A 12,939-nucleotide genomic window follows, 5' to 3' on the forward strand; every position below is an offset into this window, starting at 1 on the left:
GGCCTTAAGACCAGCGTCCCATAGATTGAACTCTCCTTGCCGGTTTTCTAACCAATCGAGTCTGCTGGAGACTGAGATGGATAAGCACCTCAAAAATAGCTCATGGCATGCCTCGGCTCTATCGCAGATGTCGCCTGAGAGCGCCATTATTTGCCCGCACTTAGTGTAGTGTAGTGACGGCGAAGAAGAGGAATCAGCAATTCTGCAGATAGCGCATTGAATGAGGCATGAAGCCAACCGGGTGTTTCTTGACGAACTCGATCTTCGTGACAATTTTATTTGGGTGGGATTTTGGGTAAGGATCTTATGCGCATTTGTGGCCTAAGGCACGCATTGTTCCACTTTTTGAAAGACTTAAGTGGGGCGTAGAAGGGTTAACCGCCACTTGAAATAATCATTTTATAATTCAACCACGTAATATTTTTGACTAAACCTGGGACTATAAATAAGTTAGATTAATAGATCTAAGGAAATGTATATTATAGCAAAAAGGAGTTCACGATTACGGTGCAAACTACGAAATGTAGCTTTTTGAGATTTTTTGGTGTTCCTCGCTAAATTTTTAGTATAGCGGACCGCCTGTAAATTCAGGCTTTAAGCCTGATTTTAATCACTAATTTGAAAACAAAAAATTGCGACGAATAAACTTACAAAAGCAGTTTAAATTGCTGTATGGATTGTTGCTATACTAAAGCTTGACCTAACAAACTTGCATGCTAAAATAATTAGTGAGTAAGTTGATTTGTGGGTGGCCGGTTGACCAGGGAACCCTTCTATGTACACAACCAGTATACAAACTACAGCTTTACAGCGTACACTATATCATAAAGTTCTGACACATGTGATTGTCCCGCTAATTTGAATATGACAATGGCGTAACCTGCTGCCTTCGATCGTGAACCGCCAAGATTGATAGAAATTAGTTAGCCCCAAACGACTGCCGATCGGAGCTGCTTGTTGGATCGGAAGGGGCCGAACACGAATCCATAAACCATGGCGTCCAAATGCTGGTTTGTACTCCAACAAACACACTATCCCCCGCCCCTTTTCCCTAAGAATGGCACTGGCGTTGCAAGCGGGCCATTATGCCTTGGGCATCTCATCTCTGACCTCAAACATCTCGACAATGTCATCAACAGAAGCGGCCCCTTAAGGATTCCGCCAGATATGCCCATATACCCTACCAAAGCCTGGGATCTCAAATGGGATATGAGTAGATCCAATGGAGTAGACGTCTCGGAGAATATAGGGGTTCCTATTGCAGCAGCAGCTGGACTGTCAATTAATCTGGATACTGGAGTCGCGTTCCAACGAACGATTCGAAACTTCTGGGAGTTCCAATCGCTTGAGAGCTTCATTTTTCAGCCCACCAGCGCTTATATTGAGGACAGCTTGGAGGATGAAGAGGTGTCCGCGTACTTCAAGAAGCGAGGCTTGCTGAGAACTTCATCTCTTTTCATGATAACTGGGATTATTGTTGCTCGAGGAGCTAAGATGGCGGTCTCCCGAGTTCAAAGACAAGAAATTCATGGCGGTACTGGCGTGTAAGTAAGCCGATCTTTTTCAGAAATCGGAGTCAGCTTATCAGAGCGCGGTGGATGTGCTGTTCCTTTTACAGACGCTGACATGGACCGCAGCCAGTTTCCCACGATTGTCGAAGCGGGAGCGAACGTTGGCATATCATCAGAAGGATGTGCCTCCTCATCAGCTCAGAAGGTAACGGACTTTGTATGGGCAATCCGGCTAGCTAAGATATCTAAGGGCTTGCTCAATCGAGAATGGTCCCACGAAACATTTTCTGAAGGAGCAACCTTTGGCTTAGGTGAAGTGAAACCGGGAGAGCAAATTCTCAAGGCTTTGGAGAGTGAAGGACTTCGAGGGTTTGAAAGAGTCAATGTTGCCACAGATGATGTTGTATTCGTGGTCCAGGAAAACTTGGAGTCGACAGATTTATAATAATGATGGTTTTCTTTTATGGTTATTTGGATACGAGATCAGGGCCGCTTCGCTAAAATTCAAGCCTGGCGGCCCTACGCAAGCCCCGGGGTCAGTCTTTAATTTTGCCCTGATCTCGATTCGAGATTAAGAGGGTCACGTGACGTCCTTATAATAAAGCTCTCTTATTACCTATAGGCCTTCTAAGCCTTATACTCACTTATAAAGCTCTTTCTCTCTCTCTTTATAAACTGCTATACTCTTTAATTATACTTATAGAGCTCTCTCTTCTCTTTTATAAGCCCTCTCAAAGCTCACTTCTATTTGCAAAGCTATTTACCTCCCTTTACGGGCTATTCTAAGACTCACTCTTATTCGTAAAGCTCTTTACTTCTCTTTACGAACTGTTAGAGCCTTTAATTATACCAGTAAAGCCTTTTCTTTCCTTTTATAAGCCCTTTTAAGCCTTACTTTTATTTATAAGCTCTCTCTCTTACTTATAAAACTTTCTCCTTAAATATAGCCATATTGCGCTTGTAAGCTTGTACTAACGTAACGTATTAGTATAAGAGAAATAGGTTTTTAAGAGGTTTTATTTAAATATTTAGCTTTTTGCTTTGCGTATTATACTTGCGGGCCCTCCCAAGCCTCACTCCTACTTGCAGGGCTCTTTCTTCTCTTTTACGGGCCCGCAAAGCTCTCTCTCTCGCCCGTAAAGCTTCCTTTCTCGTCCGTTAAGCCCTCCCAAGCCTTACTTGCCCTGGAATTAAAGCTAATAATTATTACAATATTCGTATTCGTCTATATATAACTCCGCTTGCCTCTCTCTCAGCTTGCAAGCCTGCCTCTCCACTGGTCCGCAAGCTTCTCTCTTAGCCTGCCCCTCCCTCTCCTCCCTCTCCTCCCTCACCCTCCTCTCCCGATCTTCCCTCTCCCTCCTCTCCCGTTCTTCCCTCTCTATCCACTCTGCCCGCTTCTCTCCATCCCTCTTCATTTTCCTCCTTGCCTTATCCCTCTCTTTTAAACTCTCATCTGCCCTCTGCCTCTCCTTCTCCCTCTCCTCCCACCATGCCTCAAACTCCCCTCCCCCTAGAAACTGGCCTCGTTATGCCCGTAACTCCCTTATCCGCTCCTTCCACTCTCCCTCCTAAACCCTCTTCTTTACCTTCCCATCCTCACGCTGCTACTGCCGGTCCTGGAGCTCCTGCTCCTCCTCTTGGGTCGGCTCTCGCATATAATCGTCGACTGTAATTGCCCGGTATCCGGCCTATCCCCTCTCCTTCTTGCCAGTAGCCTGCTACCGGAGCTGGATATAATTCGCGAGAGCGGCGTGGGCAGGAGAAGGGTTTGGATTCTGAGTACGAGATCGATGCCGATTCGATTTAGTATTCCGGCGCCGGTAGGGCTTACAGGTAAGAAAGCGGCCGAGATCGCGGAGTTGCAAGCAGCTAGAGCAACGGGTTTGCGGGCCTAGAAGAGTTAGCCTGCCCGTAAATAGGTCCGTTAACTTACCTATAGGCTCTTCTCCCTCCCACTCCCTCTCTCTCTCTCGTTCTTCTTGAATACTTGTATATCGCAAGGCCTGCCGCTCAAGGCAAGAAGTACACGTTGCGGTCCGCCAGCTATCCTTTAGGGGAAACTGGAAGATCGATCGAGGGTAGTAATATCCGGGGCAGTATAATTGATTTAATTTAGGTTAGATTAATTGAGACATTGTAATCGTGAACCAAAGTAAAGCGTGGGTGAGTAAAACGCGAGTGAAGCCTGTACAGGTTTAGTGTTCCTATATAGGCCTCTACGTGACAGTATAGGAATCTACAGATTATAACTCGATATTATATAGATGATGAGGGATATTAACTTGAGGGGTTTAGCAAGAAAAAATTTATGCAATCTCTATTTGTCGGTATTCAATAGCTAATAGACAGGTACTGTAATGGCGAGATATTAAGTTTGAGTGTTTTACTATACCGAAACGGGTTGGATAGTTTAAATAGTTGCCGTTGCAGGTCTCGCAACCAATACTCTCCAAGAAATAACTCCATATCACGTGACTTTGCCATGTCTAACCGAGATTACGAAGGCGGGCGGCATTAGAAATCGTCCCATTCGCTAAGCGAGGGCAGGCAAAATCTTGGCTCTCGCAATATAGAAATTCTCGTAATTCCGTATTATATTTAATCGTTAAGAAAATCCTATTAAAGTTAGATCTGCTTCTTTTCTATTTCACAAAGCTATTTTAAAGAGTTTTAGACATTGCATTGAGTTTTGGTGTGATTTTCTAAACGTAGCGATTTTGGTGTTCCTTGCTTTTTAGCGGATGGACGATTTTTATTGCCGCCCGCCTTCGTATTAATCAAACGAAGTAGAAGCCTTTAGGCGCCAGCCTCGCTTTTGGTGTATGACTTTCGATAACGACTTCTTGGAGCTCCGATGATGATGGCAGAACCGGATCTGCAGACTTCAATATCGTTTGCACGCGATGTGGCACAGGGACTTCGTGACATTGCACATGAGCTCTCTAAGCAACGAGGCATCAAGGCATTCTGCAGCGAGCTAGCTGCGGAACTAGCCAATGTACAACAAGGACTTGAGGAACTTGGTGACCAGCGAAGCAGCGCTATTGGAGAACGCCGAGTGCTGAAGTTACTGGGCAACCTGGAAAGGCTGTGCCAGGTGAGTTCTATCTGTGGGAGGCGAGCATCACGCGACGGATGTGATTCCATATTTTCTTGGTACTGACCGTATGCTATGCAGCCAACCCTTTCGGTTCCCTCATCATCGCAGAGCGACACCTTCGATCAGAGACGATACCCGAGCCTAAACCACGTCTTGATGAAGAAGGAAGTGGGGAGAAAGGTCATAGGCGGATTCGCTGTCAGTCCGCTTGCACGTCGAATGAAATTGATAAAGCTCCTGAAAGCATTTGGCAAACCGCAGCAAAATGGCCTTCGTGGGCCAGAGCTCTCCGAGCTTCTAGGCCAAGAACGCGCGCAACAGCAACGAGACGACTACCAGGGATATATACATGCGCTTTACGACATACTTGCCTCGTGTTGCTGGTGCCAACGCCAGGATGGCCCTAAGGATATCACAGCAAACCTGCGCCTGAATGGCTGCTGTAGCCCCGGGGAGGTTCCAGACAGTATGAACTTCAGGTTGTTCTTTTTGGATCATCCACACGGCCATGACAGCGGCGTTTACTGTCAATGGCAAGATGCACAGATATCTGTCCTACGCAAGGGGTGAGTGTCCTTAGATCCTCGGCTATGCCGGTTCTCGCTCGGCTGCTGATACTATTTGCAGAAGAGTCAAGTTCAACACTGAGAAAGTTGTTCCTAATGGCCCTCGATTTGGAGAGGTCCTCACAATAGACACATTCTGCGAGTTGATCACCAATCGGATGCATTCGCAATTGAAGTTAGCTGCGTTGAATGAAAGTCTCGTGCTCAACGGCCCATGTCCTCTTTCGCAAGACTTTCTTCTAGATGCCTCGAGTGTCTCCCTTGCCGAATTATTAGATATTGCCAAGCTCTCCCCGAAGATGAAGCTTCTCTTGTCGTATTTCTTGGCTAAGGCAGTCTGGCAATTCTATGATTCTGACTGGATGCGAAGCGAGTGGACCAAGGAGACTGTTCATTTTATGTTCGAACGACGATCATACACACCGAAGGGCATCTTTGTCAATGAGCCATTCCTCTCCGCTAATTTCGATGGTCGTCACATGGTCCAAGATGATACTTTTCGCTCACATCTATTCCCGAAGATTCTTGCTTTGGGAATCATGTTCCTCGAGATCGAGCTTGGTGTTAATATCGAAAAGGACAGAACACCAGACTGTTTAGGACCTAACGGGCAGCCAAATGTAAATGCGGACCACATTGCTGCTATGAAAGTGTTTAACAGTGCAACGTTATGGAAGGAAATGGACACCTTCACGGCAGTTAAGGGTGTCATAGAGGCTTGCCTCATACCAGTACCATTCATGCCCTACTTGAATGACGCGAATGGACTTCGTGATGCATTCGACAAATACATCGTTACCCCGCTCCAAAAGCTGTATAGGAAGAACTGGGAGGACCCGGATACATCCAGTATTCGCGCAATCGAGATCGCCGCCGCCCCTAGACAAGCGACGAATGAAAAAAACCATCTTTCTCTGTCAAGTTTACATACCCCGCGAGCAGTGGCTACATATCAGGTACCGCCTTACTCGCCTGCTCCATATCAACCCACCTGGATGCCTGCCCTGCCACTCCATCGAACAAGACAGGACGTTTTGAGCTTCTCCAGGGGATTATATGATATCGATGACGGTGCACGCAATTTCTCGTCATCTCCAAGTCCACTACCTGACCGCGTAATGTCGAATAGGTGAGTCTCCTATTGATGGACCGACGACTGAATGTCCTAACTCAGGGAACAAGCACCCTAGGGTTGTCATCTGATGTCTGGTTTCAGGAACTCAACAAACTTAACTTTGTCCTTCGGTGTAAACCAAACGAGGAAGATACGCAATACACACCGGCAAGAATAGCTATCCTCGACACAGGGGTAATTAAAGACTACGCGGAATCAGTCAAGGCCTATAGGGATTTTATCGGCGAGAATGATGATGACCTGCAGGACAACACAGGTCACGGAACAAATGCAGTCCGCTTGATACTGAAGGTCTACGACGCGGCGGAAATTTATGTTGCCAGAGTTTTTGAGAATTCGAAGGCAACTAAAGACACTGCTCGTCTAATGGTGCAGGTATGCAATTCCTAAATTTTTGGGCTCTTTGTTGCAATACTGATTACCCAGGCAATACACCATGCAAAAGATATATGGGAAGTTGATATCATTGTTATGCCGTCCGGATTTGAATCAATAAATCGAGATATGACACTGGCGATCGACGAGACGAACCATGCACGCATTCTTGTTTTTGCCGCGGCGTCGAACTACGGAAACCTCAGAGAAATAGCCTTTCCGGGCCGGCTCTACATGTATAGTAAATTGATTTGCATGTTTTCCACCGACTCTAATGCTCGGTGCCTCCCTAACTTTAATCCTTCGGCATCGTCAATTCCGCCGCGCAGTTTCGCTATTCTAGGAGAAAATATCGTGCTTCCGTATGTGAAAGAGCCACTATCGGGGACATCTTTTGCAACAATGATCGGAGCGGCCCTAGCAGGGCGGATTCTTGATTTCTCACGACAAAGTGACAATCGTGGCAGAATTCGAAATGCTGAAGTGTTGAAAACGGTCGAGGGAATGTCTGCTGTCTTCGCTAAAATGGCCCCAGGTGGCAAGGATAATGGGTATGATTGCATGGCTCCATGGAAGATTCTCCATCGTCTCGATGAGGATCTGGGAAAGAGGAGGAAAGATGAACGAGCTCACGTATGTGAAACTATATCAAGAGCTCTAGAGGATATGTATAAAACCTAATGCTTGGTTACATATTGTGTTGAAGGGCTCATACGGAACTTCTATGGTAGTTTAAATACGGAAGGAAATCCTAATAAAGGATGAAAATACATCAAAATTAGCGACCAGAAAATGCGATGTTTATGGGTAAGTCCGTAGTTAGTTGCAGTGAACTTTACCGCAGGACACCCAAAACTCGGCGGTAGAAAGACATAAGCTGGAAGCGACCAAGATCAGCGATATGTGCAACATATCACAACTCTTCAATAATGAAATTCATATTCCATCACGCCATCAGTCCTCAAGTCCGGCAATCTCATACAGTCGGTCCCAGTGTATCAAAGGATTATTCAAGTTATTCAAGTTATTCAAGTTATTCAAGTTATTCAAGTATTTATAAATAATTTATAATTAACTTAAATAGAATATAAGTAACGAATATTTTAAATAACTTGAGTAAAATAAAATAATTATTTATAAATAATATAAATAACTATAAATAATTATATAGAAGTTATATAAAAGTTAATTAATTATAGTAAATTAAAAAAAGAATTAAGGTATTTATTAAATGGCCTTATATAAGCTAAGCTAATACTTATATAAATCTATTTAAATTCTAATTTTCTATAATAAATAAATTAATTATTACTAAGATTTAATTCGCTTATTAAATACTACTATTACCTAATTAAATAATAAGGTAATACTAGATATATGCCCCTTTAAAGTCTTATTCTATTAGGCTAGCTTAATTATATATACGAATTATATATATTATTCAAGTTATTTATAAATAACTTGAATAATATATAAATAAAATAAGAGTAATGGGGTTTTAGCTTAAATAAAATAAGAGTAATAGCAGTTATTCTATTCTACTCTATTTATTTAATATACTAGTTAGTCCGATCCAAAAGTAATAAAATGGTTGCCCTTTTATATCTATAATAACTTTTTAACTATAGCCCCGAGTAATTAATAATAAGTAATACAATTATAGAAAAGAACTAAGTAAATGAAATCTATTAATTAGATTTTTAATGCGATTTGAAGTTAATTAGTAATCGAGTTTTAAATATAGAATATTTCTTACTTTTTTAATTTCTAATTATATAAAACGCAAAAATATTTTATAAAAGTTATATATACCTAAATAAATAATAAATAAAACTTAAACTTATAAGGTTTTATAAGGCTCCTTAAGCTTCTATAAGCTTAGTATATCTAGTATAAGCTTAAATTTTAAGAGTTATTACTAAAGAAAATATAAAATATAAAAAGTTTATAATTTTAATTATATATAACTTTATATATTATACGAGATGTGATTTTTTACTCTTATAAAACGCAAAAATTTCTATGCGAGCTCGTATAAAAATAGTTATGTGCTTTGTAATTCCTGTAATATTAAAGGTATTAAAAATCAGAGACCAGAGAATTAATTACTACAAGATATATAATAGTTCCGATTCATACGATTTATATTAATTAGTATTTTGGTAGACTTTTTTATTTATTTTATTGCTTTTGGATCGGATCGACTGAATACAAGAGCTGACAAATAACGAATCTCAAACCCCTTTCCCCACAACACATACCTCTCTAAAAATCACTTCACTAATGTCGCATACCACAAGATCGCAGTGTCACAAGTCTTACATCAAGTCAAGTCAAGGCAATCAAGGCAATCAAGGCAATCAAGGCAATCAAAGTAATATTGAAGAGCAAATAAATTCATAAACCAAGTAATTGAAAATTTACAGTTACAGAAATGTGTTACATTGTTGTGTTAGAAGACGAAGCAGTTCGAGTCCTGGTGTTCAAATTCGGTATGCTTTAAGTTTTATCACGCGGAACATTCAAACTTTACGCCGAAAGCACTCTCAATTGTAGCACTCTGAATCTAAAAATAGTTTCGGGTGAGGCTCTGACGTAGGCATGGACCATTGTGGTCAGCGTTTTATCCACTCCCAACCCCAACCAAAACCGGCTTTCAATAGGCCCAGTGTGTCAAAAAAAAACAAAAAAAATCAAGGCTAATTAATTATAGTGGATTATGATTTGATTCAGAGGCTATAATCAAATCAAACTAAATCATTTGACACAGTGAATAGGCCAGACGGGAGCCCAAATCGAACCCCGGTATGGAGTGCTCCAAAAATGGATCCTGAGTTTGAGCCGCTCCTCAATGGTGCGTTTAACGCAGCTTTCACTCTTGATAAGGTACGATTCGTCCTCCCATCTGACGCATTCATCTAACCCCCGATATAGACAGGTTGGAGCAGGTTAATAAATAGTGTTAGCTAAAAGATACAGAACAAGGGATTAAGCTATCTCTTAAAGGTGCTAGGTAAGGAATGGAAAAGACACCAATTTGCGAACATTTCTTTTGGCTTTGTATTAAAAAGCGGCCGTCAGCGAGGCTCCTGGCAGCGGGGTTAGTTTTCCCTTTCACATCGTATCAGGGCATTCTTCGCGCTACGTCTTATACTCTAGAGTAATACATATCTTTGAACCCTCACGCACTGCATAGATGTGGATTCCGCCTATTACGCGAGTCTATCTTTAGATAGTTTGTCCACGTCAGTACCGCATTTCTCCCTCAACGCCTGGACTTCGACTTCCTGCCTGTCGATCTCCTCTTCAGCTTGGTTCACTCTAGACTATAGACGCTCAAGTATTCTAGAGCTGAGGCAGCACGCTAGGGGTTATTTACTGGTTCTGAAACCTCCTCTGTAACCTACCTACCATTAATATACCATCAGATCCATCAAAGCCTAACAGGTTGGGAGGACACTTAAATACTTATGCCCAAGACTCTCTCCGGGATGATTATTTATTTTGGTAACGATGGGGTTGTAACGGGCGGCGAATGGGTGGCGTTGTTATAATTGAGGAAGAGAAGAGAATCACCAAGAGACAAAAACAGGAATATGAACATGATATTCGCACCTTCCATCTATATCGCAGGTAATTCAAAGCACATAGATAAGCACTCTCTTGCCCATAACCACTCTACTATCTTTTTATGCCGCCCGCGCACTTGTCACTAACAGACGACCAAAGACTGACGAGACGAGTATTATCGCAAATATATTTAGTTTTAACAAACGGGTTCATTAAACCAAGTCACCGACCCAGCACTGCAAGTCCCTACTGTCATCAGAGACTTCCGCATACTCCAAAAGCAGCCGCAATACGTAAACCTGCTTATCCTATCGCGGTGAACTGGACTCGTCGACTTAAGAAACCATATTCTGACTGGCTCGTAACGAGTCACAAATAAAAACTCCGGGATGTTACTTTAAACCAAAGCAGGCCGATTTCCAGTACTACAATCCAGACTGCCTGGGCTTGAAGCATTGAAAGTCGGTAAGCTCCAAATTCTATTGTGCCGAATAAGTATACCTTAAACCAAAACAAACCGAAACATAGTACTCTGATTCAGACTGCTTTAGTTTAAAGAATGAATAAAAGAGGTGTGTTGTTAGCCTGTATTACCGTCAAGCGTGGGGAAGTTAAAACTTGCCTCGTTAGCCTTTCCCTCGTCAGGGAGCCGGATTCTGCTCCTTTCTTCTTTTTTTCACGGCGCCCACTACACCATTACAGTACTGGACTACAAATGGTGTAACTCGAAGGGCTGACACCGCGCTATGTTGCCAGGAATATGCACCTTGAGGGATTGAAGCTTTATTAGGCGTCCTGTTTATTCTCCCTAGGAGGTCGATCTGGTCTCCCTAAATATAGTCGTGTAAAGTTAACAACTTTAGCAAGGCAGAACCGATTGGTAAGTAGATCATTGGATTGGTCACTTGACTGGAGAGCAGAAACGTGACTAAGTAACCTGAGTACAGGGTGGGGCGAGGGTGAGTGGCGCCTGAGCGGGGCGGCGACGCTGACTAACTGTATTGGAAGCGAATGTGAAGAAATGTCGTCTGAGACTTCCTCGACAAGATCGCATATCTCAGGCATACTGAAAAGGGAGGGTCAACAGTGGCCGGGGATGCACTGCAAGAGCTTCAACATTGCAATGTATTGTGTCTGGCTGCTAATGAAGGGGTCTCCGAGAGAGTAATGAAATTTGTCGAGTGATTAATCACGAGATCAGGGCCGCTCCGACAAGCACCGGGGCCAGTCTTTAATTTTGCCCTGATCTCGATTCGAGATTAAGAGGTTCACGTGACTCTCTTTTAAATATAAAGCTCCCTCTATATTTACGGGCTGCTATATTCCCTAATTATATTTGCAGGGCTCTTTCTTCTCTTTATAGGCTATTTTAAGCTTTACTTTTACTTATTAAGCTTTCTCTTACTTAATTTCCCCCCTTCCTTTTCCTTAATTATAGCCATATTATACTTGCAAGCTTGTACTAATATAACATATAAGTATATAGGAAATATAAGCGAATAGGATTTTTTTTTAAGAGCTTTTATTTAAGTAATCCTCTATAGTTACAGGCCGGGTTATAAAGTTCAAGCTAAGCCTATACTTGCTAGTAAGAGCTAGAGCTTGGATCGCATACTCTAATTACTCGTTTATAGCCTTCGGGCAAGGGGGAATAGCTCTTTTTTACTTTACTTTCCGGATATACCCATGTTTTAGGAATGCTATGCGAGCAAAACAGGGATATTGCAGGGATTTGCAGTGGCATACTGTTTTTCTTTTCAACAGATGAAGTTTGCGACAGTTTGCCGTAGGGACTTGGCGGAGTTCAGGGAAGACCCAGAAGGTTTAACTCTCACATCTGTAAAGGCCCATTCCCCAATACGAGCGGTTTACCAATGGGAGGGTCCCCATTGCCCAATCGCGCGCTACGATTAGTCAATAGGAGGGGAATACGAGTCGGGGGGCCGATTACCTAATCGTTCACGCCCATTGGTCAATCGGGAGGCCTATTCCTATTATATTGGGAGAATTGGCGCCCATCGACACGCTGTTCTCACTGTGGTCGAGGCGTGGTGTCAGGTTCCGTCTTTGAAGAAGATAGGCCTTGTTCGCAAGGTCCCGCCAGCCGCTGCTCGCATAGTTGAGCAATCAACAGAGGGTATCGACCCGTACAAAATGGGTATGGATATCTGTAGGCGGCCTTTGGAACCCAATGCGGCACAAAAGTGCCTGCACGCATTTACGGATATCGACTTTAAGCGCGATCTAAGAGCCTCGATCGCCGAAAAGAGCTTGGATTTCAACAGAGTGCATGCGGAACTCTTACTCCTGGAGGAGTTCAGCCGCCATGATCATAAATTTGTTGACAACGGCAGGTACATAGGGTGTAGCAAGGGTGCGTGCTACTTTTGCTATAAATGGATTGTGTTGCACCACAAAGACTTTGTCAGTCCGGCTAGCCACAACAAAGTCCTTCTCGGATTTCGAGGGTTAGATCAAGACCTCAATACCAGTGGCGCCACGCACTTTAAACGCCAGCTGGAGAAAATGATTGGTGCTGTTGAGCAGGATATCATACGTCATCTCGATGTGCATTCCACCATAACTCGTCAACATTTATCGACCAACGGCTCGAGTCGAGCCCCTAGCACTAGAGCTTCTTAAGCACTAGGCTATTGGCATTTTACGTGAAGGCGGACA

At 43.1% G+C, this 12,939-nt stretch overlaps 4 protein-coding genes across 4 annotated transcripts; all 4 read left to right on the plus strand.

Annotated features, from left to right (window-relative positions):
• The first annotated feature begins 894 nt into the window (after positions 1-894).
• K444DRAFT_573481 (uncharacterized protein) lies at positions 895-2,144 on the plus strand. The gene is made up of 2 exons (XM_024877405.1): positions 895-1,544; positions 1,638-2,144. The coding sequence occupies exons 1-2, from the start codon at positions 994-996 to the stop codon at positions 1,954-1,956; spliced, it is 870 nt and encodes a 289-aa protein (XP_024727955.1). The 5' UTR covers positions 895-993; the 3' UTR covers positions 1,957-2,144.
• A 734-nt stretch (positions 2,145-2,878) lies between these two features.
• K444DRAFT_620233 (uncharacterized protein) lies at positions 2,879-3,405 on the plus strand. Its single transcript, XM_024881659.1, has one exon. It carries the CDS (start codon positions 3,004-3,006, stop codon positions 3,184-3,186), a length of 183 nt encoding a protein of 60 aa, XP_024727956.1. The 5' UTR covers positions 2,879-3,003; the 3' UTR covers positions 3,187-3,405.
• A 933-nt stretch (positions 3,406-4,338) lies between these two features.
• On the plus strand, positions 4,339-7,589 carry K444DRAFT_620234 (uncharacterized protein). Its single transcript, XM_024881660.1, has 5 exons — positions 4,339-4,611; positions 4,693-5,180; positions 5,242-6,309; positions 6,363-6,690; positions 6,742-7,589. The coding sequence occupies exons 1-5, from the start codon at positions 4,375-4,377 to the stop codon at positions 7,369-7,371; spliced, it is 2,751 nt and encodes a 916-aa protein (XP_024727957.1). The 5' UTR covers positions 4,339-4,374; the 3' UTR covers positions 7,372-7,589.
• Positions 7,590-12,249: 4,660 nt separating this feature from the next.
• Positions 12,250-12,903, plus strand: K444DRAFT_546152 (uncharacterized protein; the record flags this gene model as incomplete). The annotated part of the gene is made up of 1 exon (XM_024876197.1): positions 12,250-12,903. A coding segment is annotated over one exon (654 nt), but the record flags the coding sequence as incomplete, so codon positions are not given.
• Between the last annotated feature and the right edge of the window lie 36 nt (positions 12,904-12,939).

Source organism: Hyaloscypha bicolor (assembly GCF_002865645.1).
Source record: "Hyaloscypha bicolor E unplaced genomic scaffold K444scaffold_182, whole genome shotgun sequence".
In the NCBI taxonomy this organism is placed as follows: Eukaryota; Fungi; Ascomycota; class Leotiomycetes; order Helotiales; family Hyaloscyphaceae; genus Hyaloscypha; species Hyaloscypha bicolor.

Excerpts from the sequence above, each read along its gene's own strand:
- K444DRAFT_573481 (XM_024877405.1), top strand. The coding sequence starts at position 994 with ATGGCGTCCAAATGCTGGTTTGTACTCCAACAAACACACTATCCCCCG. Across the intron at positions 1,545-1,637 it reads ATTCATGGCGGTACTGGCGT|CCAGTTTCCCACGATTGTCG; the intron begins GTAAGTAAGCCG and ends CATGGACCGCAG.
- K444DRAFT_620233 (XM_024881659.1), top strand. The coding sequence starts at position 3,004 with ATGCCTCAAACTCCCCTCCCCCTAGAAACTGGCCTCGTTATGCCCGTA.
- K444DRAFT_620234 (XM_024881660.1), top strand. The coding sequence starts at position 4,375 with ATGGCAGAACCGGATCTGCAGACTTCAATATCGTTTGCACGCGATGTG. Across the intron at positions 4,612-4,692 it reads ACCTGGAAAGGCTGTGCCAG|CCAACCCTTTCGGTTCCCTC; the intron begins GTGAGTTCTATC and ends TATGCTATGCAG. Across the intron at positions 5,181-5,241 it reads ATATCTGTCCTACGCAAGGG|AAGAGTCAAGTTCAACACTG; the intron begins GTGAGTGTCCTT and ends TACTATTTGCAG.